At 44.9% G+C, this 12,700-nt stretch overlaps 1 protein-coding gene across 6 annotated transcripts in view; it reads left to right on the top strand.

Annotated features, from left to right (window-relative positions):
* LOC132384979 (protein AF-10-like) overlaps nt 1–12,700 on the top strand; it is a 379,099-nt gene that overhangs the window by 351,623 nt on the left and 14,776 nt on the right. For 3 of the 6 annotated variants that reach the window (XM_059956683.1, XM_059956681.1, XM_059956682.1), the window contains one exon: nt 2,849–12,673. In XM_059956683.1, coding sequence (XP_059812666.1) covers nt 2,849–2,884 — 36 coding nt within the window. In that variant the 3' untranslated portion in view covers nt 2,885–12,673. Of the gene's footprint in view, nt 1–2,848; nt 12,674–12,700 lie in introns of those variants that run through there. The other 3 variants (XR_009509047.1, XR_009509048.1, XM_059956684.1) reach the window with 2 other exon arrangements.

Here is a 12,700-nt window from a genome sequence, read left to right as displayed (position 1 = left end):
CAAGCACCTCACCTTCACACTGGCCAAGGTATCGGACCCATGGTCGGCTCAGCAGCAGAGGCACCTATCCTGTATTTCAGAATTCACCACGGACGTCCGGACGTCGGCCACATCGCAGGGAAGATCAACGTCGTCGCCGACACACTGTCTCGCCCCTCCCTCCACTCAGTGGGCATATCATCCTCAGGAATAGACTACGCAGCAATGGTGGAAGCACAACGGTCGGACACCAAGATCCTGGCTTACCACACCACTGTTTCGGGGCTCCAGTTGGAGGAAGTCTCCTTTGGCCCGGCAGCGGATCGACTCCTGTGCGACGTGTCTACCGGCAAACCCCGACCCGTGGTTCCAGCAGCATGGAGACGCCGGGTGTTCGACACGCTGCACGACCTGGCCCATCCATCCACCTGGGCGTTCATCAAGCTGGTAGCAGACTGATTCGTCTGGCACAGTTTGCACGAACAGGTCGGACACTGGGCCAGGACCTGCGTACACTTCCAGACCGCCAAAGTCCAGCGGTACGTGAAGGCTCCCCTCCAGCAGTTTCAGCCGACACACAGGAGGTTCCAACACATCCACGTGGACATCGTCGGCCCCTTGCCAGTCTCTCGGGGCATCAGGTATATCTTTACCATGGTAGACAGGTTCACCAGGTGGCCTGAAGCCGTACCGCTCGCAGACACGTCCACTGAGTCCTGCACCAGGATGCTCATCGCAAACTGGATCGCCAGGTTCAGCCTCCCAACGGACATCGCCTCCGACAGAGGGGCGCAGATCACGTCTGGTTTGTGGACAGCACTGGCACAGCTCCTGGGCACCCAGCTGCATCACACCACAGCGTACCATCCCCAGTCCAACGGTTTGGTAGAGCGATTCCACCGGCATCTCAAGTCGGCCCTGATGACGCGCCTCAGGGTCCCCAACTGGACAGTTGAGCTTCCTTGGGTCCTACTGGGCATCCGCACAGCCCCCAAAGGAGGACCTGGGCACCTCCTCGGAGGTATTGGTCTATGGCGCCCCCCTGACAGTCCTGGGTGAGTTCGTACGAGAGGCCCAAGGTTCGGACGAAACTCCAGCAGCAGTGCTAACGAGGCTGCGGGACAAGGTAGAGACCCTGGCACCGGTCCCGACCTCCAGGCATGGTCCCATGCCATCCTTCACCCCTAAAGACCTCCGAGACTGTGAGTATGTTTTTATTCACAGGGGCATGCAAGGTCCCTCTACAGCGGCCATACGAGGGACCCTTCAAGGTGATCTGGCGCAACGGAACCATGTGTCGTGGAGGTGGGTGGCCGGGAAGAGACTTTTACAGTGGACCGTTTCAAACCGGCGCACTTGGACATTGAGCAACCAGTGAGGGTACCCACACCACACCGGCGGGGCCGGCCACCCAAACTGGGGGTTCCACTCCCCCAATGGACATTTCTGGGGGGTGGGGGGGGTGTGGCGGTCCGCACACACGGGACTCAAACCGCCATTGGGAGCTGTAGGCAGACACGCTCGGGGTGGACCTTCCGGGGACGGTCTGATGTCACGTCCACCCCGCTGGTCGCAGGGACCCATGGGAGGGGAGATTTAAGTGCGCGAGCTTGAATCAGTAAAGTCATTCCGAGTTCAGCTCTCTCTGTCTCCGTGTATTCCTTCCGTAGCACTTTGCGCGCGACTACGAAATATGGAATTATTACACTTCATCCCCTAATCTAAATCATTACCTCCAGGGTCCCAACATCAATTCCTGTGAGTCCTGCAGGTTATAGCCCACCTACATGGGAATAAACTATTTATTATTATTCTCTGTTAATGAATCCTCAATTCCAAGCCAGCTTTCTCAAAGGCCTTCTGAATGTGCCACATTTACTACTATCCCCTGAATTACATTATTGGAAATTTCTAACAGACTTGTCAAATGTGATTTTCCTTTCATAAATCCACATTAATAGTATTCATTCCTGTTGTTACTTTCTGACTTCCCTGAAACCACTTAATAACTGATATAATTGATTTCCTCATTGCTGATGTCAGGCTAACTGGTTTGTTTTCTCTCCCCCCCCCCCCCCCCACTTAAAGATTAGCTTTTTTTGTCAAAACACACAGTGAAATACATCATTTGCATCAATGACCAGCACAGTCCAATCTGAGGATGTGCTTATGGTAGGCTGCAAGTGTCATTAGGCTTCTGGTGCCAATATAACCTGCCCACAACTCACTAACCCTAAAATCCTTTGGAATGTGAGGGAAAACCAGAGCACCCAAGGAAACCCACGTGGTCCTGGGAGAATGTCCAAATTCCTGACAGGCAGTGGTGGCAACTGAACAAAAATCAGTGAATGCTGGTGTTGCTCACATGTCTCCATACAGTTAGCCACAATTGACATTCTAAATTTTAAAGTTGGCACAAAAATGTGTAAAGTAAGAAAAATGATTGACAGGCAGAAATGTACCCCACATGAGATTTATTTTAAACTAAGTGCAAAATCTTTAACATTGGCTAAATTTTGTCCATAAATTGCTAGCCTATTATTCATATGGCTGATATAGTTTTTATTATGCCGATAATCATAGGGTCAAAATCTGTGCAAGCACCATGGTTGGCACATATTCATTGGATCACAGGCACTATAACTATGCTGTATTAAGGCAACACACACACAAAATGCTGGAGGAACTCAGCAGGGTCTTGGCCCAAAACGTCGACTGTACTCTTTTCCATCGATACCACCTGGCCTGCAAAGTTCCTCTATGTGTGTATTGCTTTGATTTCCATCATCTGCAGATTTTCTCTTGTCTGTGCTGTATTAGTCTATGATTCTATATGTAACAATAATCTTTTTGTTTATTACTCTTTAAGAGGCTGAATGATAAAGTCAACCAGGATAAAAGCTGACTGCACCTCTGCCTGATAATTTTGGATCACTTTTCCTGAAGCCAGAGATCATGGGTCAAGAGTTGGACAGCCTCGGATATCTGCTGCCGAACAACAGACTCTTGCACAGGGGGAGGCACAAGCACGAGGGATCTTCACTGCATCCTCTCAGGAAACGTGAGCAATGCTTCTTTGAGAGGAGGCCTGGGTGCTTCCGCAACCAGTGGTGAGAGGCAACTTTTGCCCAGCAGCAAGCCATTGGAATCACCGCTGCAGAATTCAGTTCTGGTCTTGTGAAACAGAAGAACGTGATCATTGCTGCTGTACAGAAATTCAGAGACGCAAAGTCAAAGGATCAGAAAAACTTCTACGATTCCATGTACACATCTGAACATATGTGTTAGCAATATCTGTGGCATCAAAGTGACAAGTCTGACCCCATTATGGTCCTCTGTGACAAATATTGTTATTTCTTTCTTTTTGTGTGTGTGTGTATATGCTGATGGTACTGTGTCTTTCTCATGTCAACAAAGGCAAGAATGAATTAATGGGGAAGAAGTTCTCTGTCAATTGCATATGCTAAACATGTGATGAAATGATGAATGTGCATTGAATTTTACACATCGTGGCCTCTTTATTAGGTACAGAATAGAACCTGGTGTGGCCTTCTGCTGCTGCAGCTCATCCACTTAAAGTTTCAACACGTGTGTTCAGAAATACTCCACTGCACACCACTGTTGTAACGTGTGGTTATTTGAGTTACTGTCACCACCTTGTCAGCTTGAACCAGTTTGGCCATTCTCCTCTGACGTGTCTTATTAACAAGACATTTTTGCTAACAAAACTGGTGCTCATTGGATTTTTTTTTTTTGTTTTTCACACCATTTCTGTGAACTTTAGAGACTGTTGTGTGTGAAAATCAGCAGTTTCTGAGATACTCAAACCACCCTGTCTGGCACCAACAATCATTCCACGGTCAAAGTCACTTAGGTTACATTTCTTACCCATTCTGATGTTTGGTCTGAACAACAACTGAACCTCTTAATCATGTCTGCATTTGTGCATTGAGTTGCTGCCACATGATACTTGCATTAATGAGCAGGTGTACAAGTGTATCTAATAAAGTGGCCACTGAGTGTAGTTCCATTGGTTCAATGGATCCAAATTTTATAAGTACAGACAACACCATATCACTCAATTACCCAAATGACAATGAACTTCCAGTCCAATGTCATTTCTGAGATAGAGCTGTGAGGTAGCAGTTAGGTTTGGGACAAGACTGACCTGTCCTGCGCTGAGAACTCCTCCACTCCAGGCCACTCAAATCAGCTGAAGTTGGGAATGCTTAAGGATGTGCTGGGTACTCCCAGGGTGGTCTGCACTGGATATTTAATCTGGGATAATATCAAGCAATTTTTTTTGCATAGGAGGGATTTTTTTAATATTACCTGTATTCATACTGGGTCATGTGGACCAAATCATATTTATCATCCCATCCCTTATTAAAGTGACTGTATCGAGGCAGACCTCAAGAACTGCCATGGTCCACAATAGTAGAGTTACCCTTTAGAGTGATGCAAGCCCCAGCATTTTCACCCTGTAATGCTTTATTCCCTGGGTACCAGTTTTAACCTGGCCATGGATCATGTGCCCCTTATAAATTTAAGAATGGAATTGAGAGCTTTGGAGTGAACATGAAACAAGGGAGGTTTTCCTGTCTTCCAGAGATTGAAATCAATACAGAATGGTCTCACCAATTACCTCCCAGCTTGTGTTCCTTTCCCTCCCCCCACCCCATCCACTTCCTAATTCTGGCTTCTTCCCCTTCCTTTCCAGTCCTGAAGAAAGGTCTTGTCTCAGCCCGACACGTGGACTGTATGTATATTAATTTCCATTGATGCTGCCTGACCTGCTGACTTACTCCAGCATTTTATGTGTGTCTTGCTCTGGATTTCCAGCATCTGCAGAATTTCTAGTGTTTGCAACTTGTGAGAGAGAGTGGGTGTGACAGAGGAAGGCATGAACCACTCAGACACTGACTGCGCTGCAGCTGATGTATGCTGGTCTAGGATTAGCTGAGCTATTAATAAGCGCGTCCTAAGCATCAGCTGAGGTAAAGGCCATTAACCACTGGCTGTGCTTTATAAACTAAAACTCCCTCTAGGAATCGTCAGTTTCTCCTCCCTTCCACTGATAGGTGAACCCTAACGAAACCTCAACCTGGTCACCCCTTATCCTTTATTTTCACAGAAAGTCTTAACTATTGTTATGCTCTTTGTTTCCTTAGTAGCCTGTTCAGAGAGCTGATCTGCCTGATGCCCAGGTGCTTTGCTCAGACATTCCAACAGACAAGAATTGATGTCATTTTTCGAAAGATTTCAGGAAACTGTGTGGAGTAGCAAGCACAAAATGCTAGAGGAAATCAGCATGTCTGGCAGCATCTTTGGAGAGGAATAAACAGACTCTTTTCAGGCCAAAACCTGATGAGTTGTCTTGATGAAGGTTTTTGGCTGGAAACATCAACTATTTATTCCCTTCCATAGATCCTGAATTCCTCCGGCATTTTATGGGTGTTTCTCTGCATTACCAGTATCGGTAGAACCTCTTGGTGAATATTCTGTGGAAATTGGGTTACCATTTATGATAGTTTAGAGTGTCTGGCCAGTGGATGGGATGAGGAAGAGCAGGAAAATGGGGGCTGTAATCACTGAAGTCAAAAAAACCACCCCACCCCCACCCCCACCCCAGTGCTTGTGGGGCATGTGCTTTCTCTTAGCACTCTGGAAAACCCAAAAGAGAGTCCTAAAACCTGGGATTTCTCCAAGGAACTGGTTCTTTTTCAATGACCAAGTTAAACTCTCATTAATCCTAGAGTTGCACTTGGTGGGTAGCGTTCAGACCCCTCAGTGATGGGACTATCTCAAGAGTCCAGTGCCAGCAATCTGCTCCTACACACTCATTCACCCAGAGGAAGACCAGGGTCCATACCAACTCTGGATTTGTTTCTTTGCTGAGAATACTCCAGGCTTTATCAGCATAGTCCACCCTTATATGCTTACCCCCACTCCTGATTCCCTCTCCCTCAGGTTCTCACTCTGCACCCAAGCCAGAGGAATAAACCCAGCAGCAAAGTTTCCCCCACCTTCACCAAGCATCAGTTGGCAACTGAGGGGTGATACCCTCATCTCCCTGTTCCTAAAGACAGGCAATCTGGGCTGGTTGGGTTTAGAATGGGAAGGCAGAGCCTTATTTGTGATAGTTTTGTTGTCTTACAAAAATTCTTGCACTTTATAATGGAAAGGTGAATGCTATGCATCTATGATTTAGATTAATTCCCAAGGCTTCTTTACATGTGCGTGAGCTGAGGCTGGTTGGAAAAGAGGGAGAGAAAGCAGAAACATCACTTCCGCTCTTTCTCCCAGGTCAGATAGTGGGTTTGATTCGATCATCTATAGGGCATGGATCCTTAAGCAAAGACAGGAGAGACCCATTTGCTCTCTCATGGTCTAAGTTGCTTTGCCTGGTCTTTTAGAATCAAGAACTCCAGTTTTTAAGGTAGTACTTTTCTCAATCTATGGTTACCCTGCACTTTAACTCTTGAATGACACAGCCCTGAACAGAGAAGGAACAGGATAAGGTGACCCACTCCAGCACCAACTCGTCTTCTATCTTATGTTCTAACTGTTATCTTCTGTCTAGGTGCAAGTAGTGTTTGAGAGGGCAAGGTGTGTTGTTGATGGGATCTGGCACTTGGCTGGTGAGGGCTTGTGACTCAGGATGTAAAGGCACAAACCTGCCCCCCATTTTTTGGACCAAATCTCACTTTGTGGGGTGGGTTTGGGTTAAGGAGGCATCTTTACAGTACCTCCTCTGTGAATGGGCACAATATCATACATGTCAGGATGGTGATGCCAGTCTTCTATGCCAACCCCTGAGATTTGAACTGGAGTTTCCAGGAAGGAATCTGAATCTCCAGGGAAACATTCTACATTTTGCTAGGCACTTCAGCAAAGACAAAGCATTGCAAAATGGAGGAAGGGTTTGTTGACTGGCAACCTGTGTGTTACTGAGAATGGCAGGGTGGAAAGGCCCAGCCAGATTATTCAGGAGAGGTGGACTAGGATTGGGCCAAAGTAGAGGGGAGAGGACTACCAACTCTAGATGTGGAGTATCCTTTTAGTCCTCTCACCACAACGGTAGTAAAGAACTGGGGTTCCCATCAAAGCAATGATGTGTATTGTCTTCTTTCTGAAAATGTGATGCATTTGAAGCTCCCTGCGAGAGCTGCAGGAATTAAATACCTTTCTCGCAAACCATCTCAAAAGAGTTGAGTTTGAACCTTGTGTAGACAATAACAGCATTGGTTTCTGTCTGAGAAAACACTGCTAATTTGTAACTGTACCCTCATAGGCATTGTGAATCAGATTTAATGTCCTTTTATGTGTAGTAAACCTAACACCTTCTGCACTGTCTCGTTATATCCCGAGAAAGGTGTGTTTTCAGTGATAGTAAATGGATGTTGTTCACCACAGGCTTCCATCACCCAACCATTAATATAAATAAGAATGTAGACTTGGACCAAACATTCAGGATTGGCCTGAAATTGACAGGAAATCAAGGATTAAAACTCCAGGTGACTGGCACGAGCAAGCCCCAAAGGTAAATCAGAGGAGAGTTATCTTGGAAAGGCTTCATTTAATGTATTGAAAAGAATGGAGATGGCAGGAAAGCTGGGAGACAAGTGGCCACCAGAGATTGCTCGTCTTCCTCCAGTTGGTGAGGTAAGATGGACATGGTGGTGACTGGGAAGATGGCGGTCAAGGGTGGTGAGATGAAATTTCCAGAGATATGGAAGAGTTAGCAAGTTGACATGTAATGCACAAGATGGAAAATTCCCATGGCGAGTCGGAGGTAGTTGGGCATTTTCATGTAAGACGATGTCCAAAGTCAATTCTGACCAAGATGAGAAGACAGGTGGTTGCTCCCATATTGATATGATGGCTCATGGGCTTCATGTGAATGTATTCACCACTAATGACAGAAATTCTTGTTCGGAGTCCAAAGGACCTGTGGATTTTCAAGGTTACTTTTCCTTACAAGATAAAGTCGGCTTTACAAGGTGCAGGTTTCAGAAGTAGTAAGGGGTTGGCGATGATGTTTGGTCATGTCTTGCTCTCCACCATCATGTTGTGTTCCTTGTGCACTTTTTTTTCTTTCTGAAAACGTGAGAGCAGTGGGTGTCTTGTGATTGGCGATCATGTACTGCTCTCTCATCTGGTCTAACTGCTTTTGATAGATTTATCCAAACTGGCGTGTAACTGTAGCTGCAGACATAGCGTGTAATGTTACAGTGCTGCAGTGAATATGTGCAGAAAACATTGTCCTTGTACTGTAAAGAACTTTTCCTTTTTAGAACGCAGCATGTTTATAAAATATATCATGTTTTTTTTTCAAGAAAATAATCATTTGCTACATTCAATAGACTAATATTGTATGGGATTTATCCTTGGATTGGTGACCCACTGTGACGTGCACTGATCGGGGTTACCTGGCTAAGCCAGGTTTGCTGGGTTGAATGTGAAGGTGTTGAAGTTTTCCTTGTACTTTGTCTGGTGGTTCTAGTCCCAGGGCCCTTGCTGTCAATAAGCATGTGATTGGTGGGATGACGGAATTCCCAACCCAGTCCTCCCAGTGGAAGACCGAATGATTTAAGGAAAACGACACAGCCAGACAGAGAGCTGATGAATCCTTTACTGGTGCTTTTAGTGCAGTGAGGTGACAGTCAGGGTGCCCGGTGTGGGTTGTACAGGGGATTCATCTGACTTGTAAATAAACTCATTTCAAATATTATTTGTCAAAAGCATAAAAATCTAAATATGCTCATTTGTAATATTTCTATGAAAGACATTTTGCTTAGAGATTTATCTGTGTGATTTTATTTATTGTTTTTTTTTTGTTTTGTTAAAAGAATAACTTTGGAATTATACACCGAACTGTGCAGAGAACCCAGGTGGCCATGTTGCTTCAGGGCAACATGAGAGCTGAGAAAATGTAAGAGAGATATTTTGCTATGAAGGATTACATTTTTACTAAAAAAAAAAGATTGTTCAAAAGAAGAAAATAATTTATCTTGTTTATTTGCAACTGTGTGGTGTCCATTTACTCTGTATGTGTGTGGGAAACACTTGCCAGTGGTGCCCTTGAGAAACCAAGGGAGCCTGGCAGTATCTGAGCTACTGTCTTTTAGATGGGACATTACATGGAATATAGAACATATTCAGCACAGGAACAGACTCTTTGGCCCATGATGTCTGTGCTGTTCATGATGCCAAGTTCCTTTATTTCTACACGTGATACATATCCCTCCATTCCAGCATGTATATGTGTTTTTCTAAATGCCTTTTTAGTATCTTATATCTTTTTCCTCCACTACTCTGACAAACCATTCCAGGCACCTACCATTCTTTACATATAAAAAAAATGTATCCTGCACATCTCCTTTAAGTTCCAGCCCCTCCGTAACTCCACCACTAGTCCATCACAGCCAAAGCATCCCCTTCCACCATTGATCACATCTAAAAGGAGCACTGTCACAAGAAAGCATCATCAAGAACCCCATCATCCAGGGGGCAGGCTCTCTTCTCACTGCTGCTATTGGGAAGGGGTTACAGGAGCCTTCGCTCCCACAGCACCAGGTTCAGGAACAGTTAGTCCTGACGAAGGGTCTCAGCCCAAAACGTCGACAGTGCTTCTCCTTATAGATGCTGCCTGGCCTGCTGTGTTCCACCAGCATTTTGTGTGTGTTGTCGGGAATGGTCTTTAACCATCAGTCTCCTGAACAAACATAGATAACTCCACTCACCTCAACCCTGAACTGACTCCACAACCTATAGACTCACTTTCAAGGGTTCAACAACTCATGTTTTCAATATTATTTATTTATTATTAATACTATGGTTTTTTTGTATTTGCACAGTTTGTCATCTTTTACACGTTGGCAGTTTGTCAGTCTTTGTTTTACTGTGAATGCCTGCAAGAAAATGACTCTCAAGTAGTATATAGTAACATATACATACTTCTGATAATAAATTTACTTTGAACCTTTGAGCCAATTGAACCATCACTGCCTTGAAGGTATGTCCTCATGCCCTTTAGTACTTCTACCCTGGAAAAAGATTCTGACTATCTGCTTTATTTATGCATACCATAATTTCATACAATTACATCAATGTCCCATCCGCCTCTGATGCTTCAGAGAAAACAAGGGACTTAGCCCAAAATGTCAACTGTTTATTCCTCTCCATTGATGCTGCTGGACCTATTGAGTTCCTCTACCATTTTGTGTGTGTTAATCCAAGTTTTTCCAACCTCTTGCCTCAAGCACCCTCTATCCAGGCACCATCCCAATGAACCTTTCTGCACCATTTTCAAAGCCTCCACTCCAAACTTTATTCTCATGAAGCACTCAATTAAACCTTCTCTGCCTGAACATTGAACAGTAAAGCACAATATAGGCCCTTCAACCTATGACGCTGTGCTGACCTTTTAACTTTCTCCAACATCAGTCTAATGCTTCCCGCCCACATACCCCTCCATTTCTCTAACATCCTGATGCACCATCAATAACTCTGAGACGGGAGGCGAGATATCGGCTTTTATTTACTGGAAGAAGGAACAAACAGTGAGTGACCACCACACTACATCCTGGAGACTGAGGGCCAGGCTCAGGCCCCAATCGCCTTTATACCGGGGTCAGTGGGAGGAGCCACAGGAGCAGTCAGCGGGGGGGGGGGGGGGGGGCGTGCCCAGACAGGTATATGTAGTTCACCACACATCCATGTGCCTATCTAAGAGTCTCTTAAATGTCTCTAATGTTTCTGCCTCTACCACCACCCCAGCAGTGTGTTCCACACACTGTGTGAAAATACCTACCTCTGGCTTCCCCCCCTCCCTCATACTTTCTTCCACTCACCTTTAAATTTACTCTGGGGAAAAAGGCATTGATTATCCACTCAATCCATGTCCCTTATCATCTTATACACCTCTATCAAATCACCTCTCGTCTGATTTAGCTCCAAAGAGAAAAGCCCTAGCTTGCGCTACCTTTCCTCATAAGACATGCCCGCTAATCCAGGCAGCATCCTGGTAAGTCTCTGCAACCTCTCTAAATCTACCACATCCTTCCTATAATGAGGCAACCAAAACAGACAGCCATTCTTTATATGTGGTCTAACCAGAGGTTTATAGAGCTATATTACCTCATGGTTCTTGAACTCAGTTCCCCAACTAAAGAAGGGCAACACACCATACACTTTCTTAACCACCCTATCAACTTGCACAGCAACTTTGAGGGATCTATGGACATGGAACCGAAGATCCCACTGTTAAGAATTATGTCATTAACCCTGTACTCTGCCTTCAAGTGTGACATTCCAAAGTTTATAATTTCACACTCTTCCAGATGGAATTCCATCTGCCACTTCTCAGCCCATCTCTGCATCCTATCAATATCCAGTTGTACCTTATGACAACCTCCTACACTATCCACAACACCACTTACCTTCATGTCATCTGCAATTACTGGTGAATAGATTGCTGGGCGAATAAAGACCAGGGGAGTTACTATTTCAAGTAAACCAGGGAGAGCTGGAAACTCAGCGAGGAAGAAGAAACAAAATTAGATCTTCACCTTGAAAACTATTCCTTACTACTGGCAAAGATTGAAATAGATTGTTTTTCCTTGCAAAAAAAAGGGCACATGTTACAGTTTCTTCTGATGTTCAGTATTGTTGAGACCAGATTCACAGTAAGATCCTGTCCTGGGAGCTGGTCATTTTTACACTGAGATTTGTGGGAGCTTTCTATGTGCAGTTTGGTGTTTTGGATAAGTGAGCTTTCATCGCAGAGCTTCCCATCCCTAAAGCAGCATCCATCACTAATGACGCCCACAATCCAGGACATGTCCTCTTCTCATTACTATCATCAGAGAGGAGATACAGAAAACTGATGTCACACACTCAACATCTTAAGAATAGCTTCACTATTTTGCTCTCTTTTTGCACTAATTTTTATGCATATTTCTTATTGTAACCTAGGGTAATCCTTTTTATGTATTACACTGTACTGCTGCTGCAAAGCAACAAATTTTGCAACATATGTCAGATGTAATAAACCTGATTCTGATCACCAAAACGTTCTACCGACACATTTCCATTGAAATACTATCCTAATTTTATTGTTGCCGGATCTGAATCCCAGAACCCACTCAAGGCACTGTGGGAACACCTTCACAGCAGGACTAGAGCAGATCAAGGAGGCAGCTCACACCACTTCCTCAAAGGCAAGTAGCAATCGGCAAGTGGTTAAGTTATAAGGTGCTCTCTGATTCTGATCTTTTTTGTACCATCTCTTGCCTATTTTGAGGCTGTGGCCTCAAGTCACTCTCCTCTATCTGGGCCTAGATTAAGTGTAATGTGGAGAAACATCATCTCCACATTATCTCTATGTAGGCCTTTCAGTATTTGATAGGTTTCAGTGAGATCCCCATCATTCTTCTGAACTCCAGAGCCATCAAACACTCCCCATACATTAACACTTGCATTCTCAGGATCAATCTCATGAACGTCCTCCGGACCATCTCCAATAGCAAACAGAAGGACCTCCGTTTAGAACAGAGATGAGGAGGAAATTCTTTAGCCAGAAGGTGGTGAATCTGTGGAATTCATTGCCACAGATGGCAGTGGATGACAAGTCAATGAGTATATTTAAAGCAGAAGTTGAAATGTTTTACTTGTCCATGCGTTTATTTTTAGTAGGCTTGACAACTGTAATGGTGTT

This window comes from Hypanus sabinus, chromosome X1 (assembly GCF_030144855.1).
Source record: "Hypanus sabinus isolate sHypSab1 chromosome X1, sHypSab1.hap1, whole genome shotgun sequence".
Lineage (NCBI taxonomy): Eukaryota > Metazoa > Chordata > Chondrichthyes > Myliobatiformes > Dasyatidae > Hypanus > Hypanus sabinus.
This window is presented reverse-complemented; position numbering and strand designations above follow the sequence as displayed.